General features: G+C 43.4%; 1 protein-coding gene across 1 annotated transcript; it reads right to left on the reverse strand.

Moving 5' to 3' along the window:
- Positions 1–84: 84 nt before the first annotated feature.
- On the reverse strand, positions 85–15640 carry LOC135521057 (probable 2-ketogluconate reductase). Its single transcript, XM_064946982.1, has 6 exons — positions 15540–15640; positions 14742–15120; positions 13923–14094; positions 13390–13565; positions 12828–12924; positions 85–1705 (listed from the first exon to the last, which is right to left on the reverse strand). The coding sequence occupies exons 1-6, from the start codon at positions 15609–15611 to the stop codon at positions 1552–1554; spliced, it is 1050 nt and encodes a 349-aa protein (XP_064803054.1). The 5' UTR covers positions 15612–15640; the 3' UTR covers positions 85–1551.
- Between the last annotated feature and the right edge of the window lie 497 nt (positions 15641–16137).

Consider the following 16137-nt stretch of genomic DNA (forward strand, 5'->3'; position numbering starts at 1 on the left):
TAAAGGTCAGAACGTGACAGCTTCAGATTTACTAAATATAACATTTGATGTATATATTTGTGACGCATTAATACACAAAAAAAAAACAGGTGTGTCAAGTTGTTTATTTTGCAGTTAGAAATACAGTGTGCATAATGCTCTAAACCTTTATAATCAGTGGTTATAATGAGTTAAATCAACAGTCAATATGAAGTGATATAAGTTACAGTACATTTCCATGTACTGTCTGAGAAGACATATTCACCATTCAGAAGCAATATATTCCATTCCTATCCAACATTCTATTATCTATAGTGTCATAACTTCTATAGAATTTTCCAGGACGGAGCTATGATTAGGTGCTTATTAATGTGGATGGTGAAGACTTCTCTGATCAGTGACATTGCTGCATTGTGGTGGCTAAGTCTCAATACTAAATATCTCATTTTCCTCCTCTCCTTTCCTTCATCCCCACTGGATAGATTTACCCCATCGTCCTCCTTCCTTCCACATTCTGCTAGATCAGTGATGGTGGAAGTTAGGACCCTCTAAGGCAGGTCTTCTACAGCAATGGTTCCCAAACTGAGAGGTCGGCAGGGGGAGGGGTCCCCCCCAATTATTATTATTATTAGTTATTTTTTGAAGGAATTCAGTCTGGCTTTAAACTTACTTTTGAAAGTTGTAATAGTGGAATGCACAAGGTGCAATTGTGAAATTGGGTGGTGCATCATCAGTTCCTCTTGTCATGTGTGATTGCAGACCTTAGAGAGCTATGTATATATAACTGGTCAGAAATGTCCAGATCAACTAGCCCATGTCAGCTAACATTTTTTTGTTTTTGTTTTTCTAGCCCATAGATATTGTGGTCATCTTTTTGTCACAGAAATATCACATGTATACACATTAGACATGGCAAAATGTATGGAATTGCAAGAATATTTTGGTTTAAAACTGCAACATTTTATTTGCACCCCATGACAAAATGTGTTGAATTGCAGGAAATAAACTTTAAACCTGCAAAATTCTCTCCACCAACAAGAGGGGTGTGAACAGTTTGTGTCATGAACATTGCTTGTGCCCATAGAAATAGACATGGCGCGGGATGTTCCCCAATGCTGGAAGGGGGGCACCCCGAGGACCCCGAAGGGCCGCACTGAAAGTGTTGTATTTCCTTGCCGTCAAAATGTGAGAAAAAAAATTGTCCTTTATCCATCATTTTAGAAATTTGTTCCCTGACTGTGTAGCTCTAATTTCAGGGATTATTAGCGAGCTGGACACAGTCAAGATACTGTATGAATGTTTGCTAAATATTTGAGGCTACTCAAACCACCCATGGGCCGGATTGGACCCCCTCGTGTGCGGGGCCGTATGTTTGACACCCCTGCTCTAAGGCATGGCAGCTAGTTAAAACTGGCATGGAGGGTCCAGGGTGATTCCTGAGGAATAGGGTGAAGTTGCCCCTAGATGCCGATTTTGGTTTTAAATTTTGCATTTTGCCCACTAATGGTTCAGGTTAGGATTGGGGGAATAGAAACTGATCCTAGATCTGTACCTAGAGGAAACTTCTCTGACCTACACCTTGACCTCATCGGGAGGATGGTTCCCTCCTAGTACTGCCAGGGCGTTAGTCACCATCTTCTCCACCATTATCTGCGTCGTCTCAACGGAGTGGGTTCCTATGTGTGGCAGGATGATGACATTTGGAAGAGCAGCAAGGGGGTGGCCTCTGAAATGAACAGAAATGTGTTATTTGAGGGTTACAAAGTGCCTAAAGAAAGTATTTTCAAAATGTAACTAGGCCACTCAGGAACCTTCACTATCTTCTTGGTAGATTTGGCTTTGTGTTGTAGGTTATTGTTCTGCCGAAGCAGGCTTTCCTCTAGGATTGTGCTTAGCTCCATCCTGCTTTTTTTCATCCTGAAAAACACCCCGTCTTTGCCAATGTCAAACATACCCACACCAAGCTTGAAGATAAGGAGGCATTTACTCAGTGATGTGTTGGATTTGCCCCAAACATAAGGCTTTGGATTTAGGCCAAAAAAGTGTGTTCCTTTGCCATGATTTAGTTGTTTTTTTTACAGTATTAATTTAGTGCCTTTTTTCCATACATATACTGTATATGAATGTTTATTTATTATTTGTATTCCTCTTTTCACTCTGTCGTTTAGGTTATTGTGGGGTCAATACAATGTTGTTGAGCCATCCTCCGTTTTCTCCCATGACAGCCACTAAGCTCTGGAGCTGTTTTCAAATTCCCAATGGCCTCATGGTGACATTCCTAAGCAGTTTCCTTCCTGTCCTGCAGCTCAGTTCAGAAGGACGACTGCATCTTTGATGTGTTTGGGTGATTTAATACATCATCCACAGCATAATTATTAACTTGACTAAGATATATTCAATGTCCGATTTGTTATTGTTACCCATCTACCAATCACTGCCCTTCATTATGAGGCTTTCGAAAAGCTCCCTGGTCTTTGTAGTTGAATCCGTGCTTGAAATACTTGACTGAGTGACCTTACAGATGCTGTATGCACTGTATGGGGACAGGGGAAGGGGTAGTCATTAAAAAATAATGTCAACCTCTATCTACAACCTCCCACTCTCACACAGAGTGAGTCCACATAACTTAAGTGATTTCTTAAGCCAAATTTTACTTCCGAACTAATTTAGGCTTGCCCAAACAAAGGGGGTGAATACTTATTGAATTTCTATATTTTAGTTATGTAATTTGTATTAATTTCACTTTGACATTACGGAGTACTCTGGAGCGCTTGAGGGGTTCAGGGTATCAGTCTAACATTGGTAGGGGTTCAGGGTATCAGTCTAACATTGGTAGGGGTTCATGGTATCAGTCTAACATTGGTAGGGCTTCATGGTATCAGTCTAACATTGGTAGGGGTTCAGGGTATCAGTCTAACATTGGTAGGGGTTCATGGTATCAGTCTAACATTGGTAGGGGTTCATGGTATCAGTCTAACATTGGTAGGGGTTCATGGTATCAGTCTAACATTGGTAGGGGTTCATGGTATCAGTCTAACATTGGTAGGGGTTCAGGGTATCAGTCTAACATTGGTAGGGGTTCATGGTATCAGTCTAACATTGGTAGGGGTTCAGGGTATCAGTCTAACATTGGTAGGGGTTCATGGTATCAGTCTAACATTGGTAGGGGTTCATGGTATCAGTCTAACATTGGTAGGGGTTCAGGGTATCAGTCTAACATTGGTAGGGGTTCATGGTATCAGTCTAACATTGGTAGGGGTTCATGGTATCAGTCTACCATTGGTAGGGGTTTAGGGTATCAGTCTAACATTGGTAGGGGTTCATGGTATCAGTCTAACATTGGTAGGGGTTCAGGGTATCAGTCTAACATTGGTAGGGGTTCATGGTATCAGTCTAACATTGGTAGGGGTTCAGGGTATCAGTCTAACATTGGTAGGGGTTCATGGTATCAGTCTAACATTGGTAGGGGTTCATGGTATCAGTCTAACATTGGTAGGGGTTCATGGTATCAGTCTAACATTGGTAGGGGTTCAGGGTATCAGTCTAACATTGGTAGGGGTTCATGGTATCAGTCTAACATTGGTAGGGGTTCAGGGTATCAGTCTAACATTGGTAGGGGTTCATGGTATCAGTCTAACATTGGTAGGGGTTCATGGTATCAGTCTAACATTGGTAGGGGTTCAGGGTATCAGTCTAACATTGGTAGGGGTTCATGGTATCAGTCTAACATTGGTAGGGGTTCATGGTATCAGTCTACCATTGGTAGGGGTTTAGGGTATCAGTCTAACATTGGTAGGGGTTCATGGTATCAGTCTAACATTGGTAGGGGTTCAGGGTATCAGTCTAACATTGGTAGGGGTTCATGGTATCAGTCTAACATTGGTAGGGGTTTAGGGTATCAGTCTAACATTGGTAGGGGTTCATGGTATCAGTCTAACATTGGTAGGGGTTCATGGTATCAGTCTAACATTGGTAGGGGTTTAGGGTATCAGTCTAACATTGGTAGGGGTTCATGGTATCAGTCTAACATTGGTAGGGGTTCATGGTATCAGTCTAACATTGGTAGGGGTTCAGGGTATCAGTCTAACATTGGTAGGGGTTCATGGTATCAGTCTAACATTGGTAGGGGTTCATGGTATCAGTCTAACATTGGTAGGGGTTCAGGGTATCAGTCTAACATTGGTAGGGGTTCATGGTATCAGTCTAACATTGGTAGGGGTTCATGGTATCAGTCTACCATTGGTAGGGGTTTAGGGTATCAGTCTAACATTGGTAGGGGTTCATGGTATCAGTCTAACATTGGTAGGGGTTCAGGGTATCAGTCTAACATTGGTAGGGGTTCATGGTATCAGTCTAACATTGGTAGGGGTTCATGGTATCAGTCTAACATTGGTAGGGGTTTAGGGTATCAGTCTAACATTGGTAGGGGTTCATGGTATCAGTCTAACATTGGTAGGGGTTCATGGTATCAGTCTAACATTGGTAGGGGTTCAGGGTATCAGTCTAACATTGGTAGGGGTTCATGGTATCAGTCTAACATTGGTAGGGGTTCAGGGTATCAGTCTAACATTGGTAGGGGTTCATGGTATCAGTCTAACATTGGCAGGGGTTCATGGTATCAGTCTAACATTGGTAGGGGTTCATGGTATCAGTCTAACATTGGTAGGGGTTTAGGGTATCAGTCTAACATTGGTAGGGGTTTAGGGTATCAGTCTAACATTGGTAGGGGTTCATGGTATCAGTCTAACATTGGTAGGGGTTCATGGTATCAGTCTAACATTGGTAGGGGTTCATGGTATCAGTCTAACATTGGTAGGGGTTCATGGTATCAGTCTACCATTGGTAGGGGTTTAGGGTATCAGTCTAACATTGGTAGGGGTTCAGGGTATCAGTCTAACATTGGTAGGGATTCAGGGTATCAGTCTAACATTGGTAGGGGTTCATGGTATCAGTCTAACATTGGTAGGGGTTCATGGTATCAGTCTAACATTGGTAGGAGTTTAGGGTATCAGTCTAACATTGGTAGGGCTTCATGGTATCAGTCTAACATTGGTAGGGCTTCATGGTATCAGTCTAACATTGGTAGGGGTTTAGGGTATCAGTCTAACATTGGTAGGGCTTCATGGTATCAGTCTACCATTGGTAGGGGTTTAGGGTATCAGTCTAACATTGGTAGGGGTTCAGGGTATCAGTCTAACATTGGTAGGGATTCAGGGTATCAGTCTAACATTGGTAGGGGTTCATGGTATCAGTCTAACATTGGTAGGGGTTCATGGTATCAGTCTAACATTGGTAGGAGTTTAGGGTATCAGTCTAACATTGGTAGGGCTTCATGGTATCAGTCTAACATTGGTAGGGCTTCATGGTATCAGTCTAACATTGGTAGGGGTTTAGGGTATCAGTCTAACATTGGTAGGGCTTCATGGTATCAGTCTACCATTGGTAGGGGTTTAGGGTATCAGTCTAACATTGGTAGGGGTTCAGGGTATCAGTCTAACATTGGTAGGGGTTCATGGTATCAGTCTAACATTGGTAGGGGTTCATGGTATCAGTCTAACATTGGTAGGGGTTCATGGTATCAGTCTAACATTGGTAGGGGTTTAGGGTATCAGTCTAACATTGGTAGGGCTTCATGGTATCAGTCTAACATTGGTAGGGCTTCATGGTATCAGTCTAACATTGGTAGGGGTTTAGGGTATCAGTCTAACATTGGTAGGGCTTCATGGTATCAGTCTAACATTGGTAGGGCTTCATGGTATCAGTCTAACATTGGTAGGGCTTCATGGTATCAGTCTAACATTGGTAGGGGTTCATGGTATCAGTCTAACATTGGTAGGGGTTCATGGTATCAGTCTAACATTGGTAGGGATTCAGGGTATCAGTCTAACATTGGTAGGGGTTTAGGGTATCAGTCTAACATTGGTAGGGGTTTAGGGTATCAGTCTAACATTGGTAGGGGTTCATGGTATCAGTCTAACATTGGTAGGGGTTCATGGTATCAGTCTAACATTGGTAGGGGTTCATGGTATCAGTCTACCATTGGTAGGGATTCAGGGTATCAGTCTACCATTGGTAGGGGTTTAGGGTATCAGTCTAACATTGGTAGGGGTTCAGGGTATCAGTCTAACATTGGTAGGGATTCAGGGTATCAGTCTAACATTGGTAGGGGTTCATGGTATCAGTCTAACATTGGTAGGGGTTTAGGGTATCAGTCTAACATTGGTAGGGGTTCAGGGTATCAGTCTAACATTGGTAGGGGTTCAGGGTATCAGTCTAACATTGGTAGGGGTTCAGGGTATCAGTCTAACATTGGTAGGGGTTCAGGGTATCAGTCTAACATTGGTGGGGGTTTAGGGTATCAGTCTAACATTGGTAGGGGTTCAGGGTATCAGTCTAACATTGGTAGGGGTTCAGGGTATCAGTCTAACATTGGTAGGGGTTTAGGGTATCAGTCTAACATTGGTAGGGGTTCATGGTATCAGTCTACCATTGGTAGGGGTTTAGGGTATCAGTCTAACATTGGTAGGGGTTCATGGTATCAGTCTAACATTGGTAGGGGTTCATGGTATCAGTCTAACATTGGTAGGGGTTCATGGTATCAGTCTAACATTGGTAGGGGTTCATGGTATCAGTCTAACATTGGTAGGGGTTTAGGGTATCAGTCTAACATTGGTAGGGGTTCATGGTATCAGTCTAACATTGGTAGGGGTTCATGGTATCAGTCTAACATTGGTAGGGGTTTAGGGTATCAGTCTAACATTGGTAGGGGTTCATGGTATCAGTCTAACATTGGTAGGGGTTCAGGGTATCAGTCTAACATTGGTAGGGGTTCATGGTATCAGTCTAACATTGGTAGGGGTTTAGGGTATCAGTCTAACATTGGTAGGGGTTCATGGTATCAGTCTAACATTGGTAGGGGTTCATGGTATCAGTCTAACATTGGTAGGGGTTTAGGGTATCAGTCTAACATTGGTAGGGGTTCATGGTATCAGTCTAACATTGGTAGGGGTTCATGGTATCAGTCTAACATTGGTAGGGGTTCATGGTATCAGTCTAACATTGGTAGGGGTTCAGGGTATCAGTCTAACATTGGTAGGGGTTCATGGTATCAGTCTAACATTGGTAGGGGTTCATGGTATCAGTCTAACATTGGTAGGGGTTCAGGGTATCAGTCTAACATTGGTAGGGGTTCATGGTATCAGTCTAACATTGGCAGGGGTTCATGGTATCAGTCTAACATTGGCAGGGGTTCATGGTATCAGTCTAACATTGGTAGGGGTTCATGGTATCAGTCTAACATTGGTAGGGGTTTAGGGTATCAGTCTAACATTGGTAGGGGTTTAGGGTATCAGTCTAACATTGGTAGGGGTTCATGGTATCAGTCTAACATTGGTAGGGGTTCATGGTATCAGTCTAACATTGGTAGGGGTTCATGGTATCAGTCTAACATTGGTAGGGGTTCATGGTATCAGTCTACCATTGGTAGGGGTTTAGGGTATCAGTCTAACATTGGTAGGGGTTCAGGGTATCAGTCTAACATTGGTAGGGATTCAGGGTATCAGTCTAACATTGGTAGGGGTTCATGGTATCAGTCTAACATTGGTAGGGGTTCATGGTATCAGTCTAACATTGGTAGGAGTTTAGGGTATCAGTCTAACATTGGTAGGGCTTCATGGTATCAGTCTAACATTGGTAGGGCTTCATGGTATCAGTCTAACATTGGTAGGGGTTTAGGGTATCAGTCTAACATTGGTAGGGGTTCATGGTATCAGTCTAACATTGGTAGGAGTTTAGGGTATCAGTCTAACATTGGTAGGGCTTCATGGTATCAGTCTAACATTGGTAGGGCTTCATGGTATCAGTCTAACATTGGTAGGGGTTTAGGGTATCAGTCTAACATTGGTAGGGGTTCATGGTATCAGTCTAACATTGGTAGGGGTTCATGGTATCAGTCTAACATTGGTAGGGGTTCATGGTATCAGTCTAACATTGGTAGGGGTTTAGGGTATCAGTCTAACATTGGTAGGGCTTCATGGTATCAGTCTACCATTGGTAGGGGTTTAGGGTATCAGTCTAACATTGGTAGGGGTTCATGGTATCAGTCTAACATTGGTAGGGGTTCATGGTATCAGTCTAACATTGGTAGGGGTTCATGGTATCAGTCTAACATTGGTAGGGGTTTAGGGTATCAGTCTAACATTGGTAGGGCTTCATGGTATCAGTCTAACATTGGTAGGGCTTCATGGTATCAGTCTAACATTGGTAGGGGTTTAGGGTATCAGTCTAACATTGGTAGGGCTTCATGGTATCAGTCTAACATTGGTAGGGCTTCATGGTATCAGTCTAACATTGGTAGGGGTTCATGGTATCAGTCTAACATTGGTAGGGGTTCATGGTATCAGTCTAACATTGGTAGGGATTCAGGGTATCAGTCTAACATTGGTAGGGGTTTAGGGTATCAGTCTAACATTGGTAGGGGTTTAGGGTATCAGTCTAACATTGGTAGGGGTTCATGGTATCAGTCTAACATTGGTAGGGGTTCATGGTATCAGTCTAACATTGGTAGGGGTTCATGGTATCAGTCTAACATTGGTAGGGGTTCATGGTATCAGTCTAACATTGGTAGGGATTCAGGGTATCAGTCTACCATTGGTAGGGGTTTAGGGTATCAGTCTAACATTGGTAGGGGTTCAGGGTATCAGTCTAACATTGGTAGGGATTCAGGGTATCAGTCTACCATTGGTAGGGGTTTAGGGTATCAGTCTAACATTGGTAGGGGTTCAGGGTATCAGTCTAACATTGGTAGGGATTCAGGGTATCAGTCTAACATTGGTAGGGGTTCATGGTATCAGTCTAACATTGGTAGGGGTTTAGGGTATCAGTCTAACATTGGTAGGGGTTCAGGGTATCAGTCTAACATTGGTAGGGGTTCAGGGTATCAGTCTAACATTGGTAGGGCTTCATGGTATCAGTCTAACATTGGTAGGGCTTCATGGTATCAGTCTAACATTGGTAGGGCTTCATGGTATCAGTCTAACATTGGTAGGGCTTCATGGTATCAGTCTAACATTGGTAGGGGTTCATGGTATCAGTCTAACATTGGTAGGGGTTCATGGTATCAGTCTAACATTGGTAGGGGTTCATGGTATCAGTCTAACATTGGTAGGGCTTCATGGTATCAGTCTAACATTGGTAGGGCTTCATGGTATCAGTCTAACATTGGTAGGGCTTCATGGTATCAGTCTAACATTGGTAGGGGTTCATGGTATCAGTCTAACATTGGTAGGGGTTCATGGTATCAGTCTAACATTGGTAGGGATTCAGGGTATCAGTCTAACATTGGTAGGGATTCAGGGTATCAGTCTAACATTGGTAGGGGTTTAGGGTATCAGTCTAACATTGGTAGGGGTTCATGGTATCAGTCTAACATTGGTAGGGGTTCATGGTATCAGTCTAACATTGGTAGGGGTTCAGGGTATCAGTCTAACATTGGTAGGGATTCAGGGTATCAGTCTAACATTGGTAGGGGTTCATGGTATCAGTCTAACATTGGTAGGGGTTTAGGGTATCAGTCTAACATTGGTAGGGGTTCAGGGTATCAGTCTAACATTGGTAGGGGTTTAGGGTATCAGTCTAACATTGGTAGGGGTTCAGGGTATCAGTCTAACATTGGTAGGGGTTCAGGGTATCAGTCTAACATTGGTAGGGGTTCAGGGTATCAGTCTAACATTGGTAGGGGTTCAGGGTATCAGTCTAACATTGGTGGGGGTTTAGGGTATCAGTCTAACATTGGTAGGGGTTCAGGGTATCAGTCTAACATTGGTAGGGGTTCAGGGTATCAGTCTAACATTGGTAGGGGTTTAGGGTATCAGTCTAACATTGGTAGGGGTTCATGGTATCAGTCTACCATTGGTAGGGGTTTAGGGTATCAGTCTAACATTGGTAGGGGTTCATGGTATCAGTCTAACATTGGTAGGGGTTCATGGTATCAGTCTAACATTGGTAGGGGTTCATGGTATCAGTCTAACATTGGTAGGGGTTCATGGTATCAGTCTAACATTGGTAGGGGTTTAGGGTATCAGTCTAACATTGGTAGGGCTTCATGGTATCAGTCTAACATTGGTAGGGCTTCATGGTATCAGTCTAACATTGGTAGGGGTTTAGGGTATCAGTCTAACATTGGTAGGGCTTCATGGTATCAGTCTAACATTGGTAGGGCTTCATGGTATCAGTCTAACATTGGTAGGGGTTCATGGTATCAGTCTAACATTGGTAGGGGTTCATGGTATCAGTCTAACATTGGTAGGGGTTCATGGTATCAGTCTAACATTGGTAGGGATTCAGGGTATCAGTCTAACATTGGTAGGGGTTCATGGTATCAGTCTAACATTGGTAGGGGTTCATGGTATCAGTCTAACATTGGTAGGGGTTCATGGTATCAGTCTAACATTGGTAGGGATTCAGGGTATCAGTCTAACATTGGTAGGGGTTTAGGGTATCAGTCTAACATTGGTAGGGGTTTAGGGTATCAGTCTAACATTGGTAGGGGTTCATGGTATCAGTCTAACATTGGTAGGGGTTCAGGGTATCAGTCTAACATTGGTAGGGGTTCAGGGTATCAGTCTAACATTGGTAGGGGTTCAGGGTATCAGTCTAACATTGGTAGGGGTTCAGGGTATCAGTCTAACATTGGTGGGGGTTTAGGGTATCAGTCTAACATTGGTAGGGGTTCAGGGTATCAGTCTAACATTGGTAGGGGTTCAGGGTATCAGTCTAACATTGGTAGGGGTTCAGGGTATCAGTCTAACATTGGTGGGGGTTTAGGGTATCAGTCTAACATTGGTAGGGGTTCAGGGTATCAGTCTAACATTGGTAGGGGTTCAGGGTATCAGTCTAACATTGGTAGGGGTTTAGGGTATCAGTCTAACATTGGTAGGGGTTCATGGTATCAGTCTACCATTGGTAGGGGTTTAGGGTATCAGTCTAACATTGGTAGGGGTTCATGGTATCAGTCTAACATTGGTAGGGGTTCATGGTATCAGTCTAACATTGGTAGGGGTTCATGGTATCAGTCTAACATTGGTAGGGGTTCATGGTATCAGTCTAACATTGGTAGGGGTTTAGGGTATCAGTCTAACATTGGTAGGGCTTCATGGTATCAGTCTAACATTGGTAGGGCTTCATGGTATCAGTCTAACATTGGTAGGGGTTTAGGTATCAGTCTAACATTGGTAGGGCTTCATGGTATCAGTCTAACATTGGTAGGGCTTCATGGTATCAGTCTAACATTGGTAGGGGTTCATGGTATCAGTCTAACATTGGTAGGGGTTCATGGTATCAGTCTAACATTGGTAGGGGTTCATGGTATCAGTCTAACATTGGTAGGGATTCAGGGTATCAGTCTAACATTGGTAGGGGTTCATGGTATCAGTCTAACATTGGTAGGGGTTCATGGTATCAGTCTAACATTGGTAGGGGTTCATGGTATCAGTCTAACATTGGTAGGGATTCAGGGGTATCAGTCTAACATTGGTAGGGGTTTAGGGTATCAGTCTAACATTGGTAGGGGTTTAGGGTATCAGTCTAACATTGGTAGGGGTTCATGGTATCAGTCTAACATTGGTAGGGGTTCATGGTATCAGTCTAACATTGGTAGGGGTTCATGGTATCAGTCTAACATTGGTAGGGATTCAGGGTATCAGTCTACCATTGGTAGGGGTTTAGGGTATCAGTCTAACATTGGTAGGGGTTCAGGGTATCAGTCTAACATTGGTAGGGATTCAGGGTATCAGTCTAACATTGGTAGGGGTTCATGGTATCAGTCTAACATTGGTAGGGGTTTAGGGTATCAGTCTAACATTGGTAGGGGTTCAGGGTATCAGTCTAACATTGGTAGGGGTTTAGGGTATCAGTCTAACATTGGTAGGGGTTCAGGGTATCAGTCTAACATTGGTAGGGGTTCAGGGTATCAGTCTAACATTGGTAGGGGTTCAGGGTATCAGTCTAACATTGGTAGGGGTTCAGGGTATCAGTCTAACATTGGTAGGGGTTCAGGGTATCAGTCTAACATTGGTGGGGGTTTAGGGTATCAGTCTAACATTGGTAGGGGTTCAGGGTATCAGTCTAACATTGGTAGGGGTTCAGGGTATCAGTCTAACATTGGTAGGGGTTTAGGGTATCAGTCTAACATTGGTAGGGGTTCATGGTATCAGTCTACCATTGGTAGGGGTTTAGGGTATCAGTCTAACATTGGTAGGGGTTCATGGTATCAGTCTAACATTGGTAGGGGTTCATGGTATCAGTCTAACATTGGTAGGGGTTCATGGTATCAGTCTAACATTGGTAGGGGTTCATGGTATCAGTCTAACATTGGTAGGGGTTTAGGGTATCAGTCTAACATTGGTAGGGCTTCATGGTATCAGTCTAACATTGGTAGGGCTTCATGGTATCAGTCTAACATTGGTAGGGGTTTAGGGTATCAGTCTAACATTGGTAGGGCTTCATGGTATCAGTCTAACATTGGTAGGGCTTCATGGTATCAGTCTAACATTGGTAGGGGTTCATGGTATCAGTCTAACATTGGTAGGGGTTCATGGTATCAGTCTAACATTGGTAGGGGTTCATGGTATCAGTCTAACATTGGTAGGGATTCAGGGTATCAGTCTAACATTGGTAGGGGTTCATGGTATCAGTCTAACATTGGTAGGGGTTCATGGTATCAGTCTAACATTGGTAGGGGTTCATGGTATCAGTCTAACATTGGTAGGGGTTTAGGGTATCAGTCTAATATTGGTAGGGGTTCATGGTATCAGTCTAACATTGGTAGGGCTTCATGGTATCAGTCTAACATTGGTAGGGGTTCAGGATAAGTCACATCCAGTGCAGCGGCTCGGATCACTTTCTTCTGGAGTGCTTCCACCAACGCATCTTGGTCTACAACGAGGCCTGTGAAAACAAATGCTCCAATGTTTATTACATTTGTTATGGCGAGTTGAGAGTCTGATCACAATAACTTCAGGGTGAAACTGACTTTAGATCCTTGTGTGTGGCTCACGTTTTGTACAATGCTCTAATTTACATCAATGCATGATTTACGTGAAAGTCGTAAGTTCTTCCGCCCATAGATCTCAATAGATATAGAATCAGTGACTGACTGCTACGGGGACACTCATAATGACCTGTATGGGGAGGGCCATTCTACTTATTCTAACTCTATGGTCTGGTCATACCTCTACTGATGTTGATGAGAGTGCTGCTAGGTGTCATCATGGCTAGTTCCTTGGCACCGATCATTTTATGTGTGTCAGGTCCATAGATATAGAATCAGTGACTGACTGCTACGGGGACACTCATAATGACCTGTATGGGGAGGGCCATTCTACTTATTCTAACTCTATGGTCTGGTCATACCTCTACTGATGTTGATGAGAGTGCTGCTAGGTTTCATCATGGCTAGTTCCTTGGCACCGATCATTTTTTGGGTGGCAGGTGACAGGTTCACCACCACCATCACAAAGTCTGACTGCTGGAGCAGATCCTCCATGTTGGCACAGTACATCGCTCCCACTGCTCTCTCTTCCTCTTTCCTGGAAAGTAAAGAAAATATAAGTAAAGAAACCACAATCACATTGTCTTTAGAATAAATTAAAGATGAAAGAAGTCTGTGTGGGTACTGAGTCTGTGTTACAGTGAGTTTAGAGTTAAAATCCTAATTTAGTTTGAATAAGTAAATGAGTAATACATTAATGAACAGGGTGAATGTGTAGCTTTCAGAATCACACAGCAGACCAATGTCTAAACCTAAACTTTAACCACAGCCATTCTACTGTCTAGATTGAATAACACCCTGCTGATTTAATTTGACCAGCATTTGATGTACTTTGGATGTAAGGTGTCTTTGAGTGTGTTTGGAAAGTATGTCAAATCAAATGTATTGTTACCACCTGCGGTTCCTGTTATGATAGAGGATCTTCATATCAAATCCCTGGGCCCTCCTGGCCACCTTGTATCCTATCCTCCCCATACCGATGATGCCCAGGGTGGCCCCGCTGACATCCATACCCATGGAGCTCTCTGGCAAGACCTTGTTGTTGTGGGTTAGGGTGTAATGGTGACCTGTAGGAATATGAGAAGGAATAGAAGGGGTTTCATTCTGTCACTTTATGGGCGGGTTCCCCCGGAAACAGATTAAGTCTAGTCCTGGATTAAAAAGCACTTTCAATAGAGATTCTTCATTGAGCATTTATTCAACAAAAAATCTAATTTAAATTTTACCCCTTTTTCTCCCAAATTTCATGGTATCGAATTGTTTTAGTAGCTACTATCTTGTCTCATCGCTACAACTCCCGTACGGGCTCGGGAGAGACGAAGGTTGAAAGTCATGCATCCTCAAATACACAACCCAACCAAGCTGCACCAATGTGTCAGAGGAAACACCATGCACCTGGCGACCTGGTTAGTGTGCACTGCGCCCGGCCCGCCACAGGAGTCGCTGGTGCGTGATGAGACAAGGATATCCCTACCGGCCAAGCCCTCCCTAACCCGGACGATGCTAGGCCAATTGTGCGTCGCCCCACGGACCTCCCAGTCGTGTCCGGTTACGACAGAGCCTGGGCGCTGCTGGCGCTTAACCACTGCGCCACCTGGGAGGCCTGAGCATTCTTCTTAATCCAGAACTAGACTTCATCTGTGTATGGGAAACTGGTCCTATATGTTGAATGAGAAACGACTAACTCTGAGATTCTGACATACAGTAGGCCTACCTTCAACGATCTTCCTTGCAGACGCCAGCATCAAACCCATCCCGATGTCGGCAGTGGCGTTGTCAACAACATGAGGGGTGTTGCACACCTTCACCCCAAAGCTGTTGATCATGGATATGTCCAGATGGTCCACTCCCACCCCTCCGTTAACCACCACCTTGAGGTTCGGCAGAGACTGCATCAGACCTCTGTCAACGTTCAGGGCAACGCCCCATACAAACACTGCTTTGACCTGTTCTGACAGATTCTTCTGGTCTAGCAGGAATGTCTCGTATGGGATAATGGTGAAGTGTTTCTCGACAACAGGTGCAAAGCATTTGTAGATGCCTCCATGTGCTCCGAAGGTAGTGGCCAGTATGCAGGGCTTCTCCATGTTGATCTGAACGAGAATAAATCAACCATAGCATTTGAATGATTCTATTTATATTCTATATATATATTCTAATCATTCTATTTCAATGGCATTCAACATAACGTTTATGGAACAATACACGGAGAAGAACGCTTTGGATATCACTATAATCGTCAACTGATTTCACATTTGTTTCAAAATGTAGAACAATACAATAGAGTAGGAATTTCAAATTGTAAATGCTTTCTAACCAATTCTAATTTTCCAAAAGATCATTCACTGTTTAAGTAAACCTTCTTCAGGTTTAACGGTCAATCTACTGTATGTCGAGATTCGTCTGCAACAGTCCGCTATCAAAGCTCAGAAGTCACTACGTAAACAAAATAGTCTAAAGAAACATTTTCTTCGTCAAGACATGATCATAAAAGTATATTTAACTTCCTTACCAGTTGGGATATTGTGCGCGTTCCTCCAAATGACAGCAGTGGAGTCTTCAATCTGTGTATCAAATGGAACATGTCATGTCTGTCTGACAGCCAGGCGCGATTAATCGACTACCGTTTCACCGATGAAAGGAGGCGTTAGTCTGTGAAATATTCACAGGGCTCTGTACAACATGCCAACGGGAAGAAGACAAACATTAATCCACTAACCCACTCTGTCCTACATAACAGAGTATGTAGCGACAGATAATCAACTCAAGAGAGATCGAGTTCTAAAACTTCTCTCTCTCTCAAATGGATAACCTCATTCAAACTGTGTGTGGTATGCATTAGTGTGTTTACATGTTGACTTCATGTCATGTTTAAGTCTAAAACATCTACATCAGACTGTCCTAAAAAATCAACACAGACTGTGTGTGTGTGTGTGTGTGTGTGTGTGTGTGTGTTAGTTTCATGAGAATCAGAGTTTGCATTTGTATTTATTTGTTTACTTGTAATGCCCAAGATGACTAAAAGTAAATCCCGTTTCAGTAAGTCTGTCCATATGTCCAGCAGGGGGAGTAATACACACGTCCCACAGAGCTCGAGATCTGCCTCATTC

This window comes from Oncorhynchus masou, chromosome 29 (assembly GCF_036934945.1).
Source record: "Oncorhynchus masou masou isolate Uvic2021 chromosome 29, UVic_Omas_1.1, whole genome shotgun sequence".
In the NCBI taxonomy this organism is placed as follows: domain Eukaryota; kingdom Metazoa; phylum Chordata; class Actinopteri; order Salmoniformes; family Salmonidae; genus Oncorhynchus; species Oncorhynchus masou.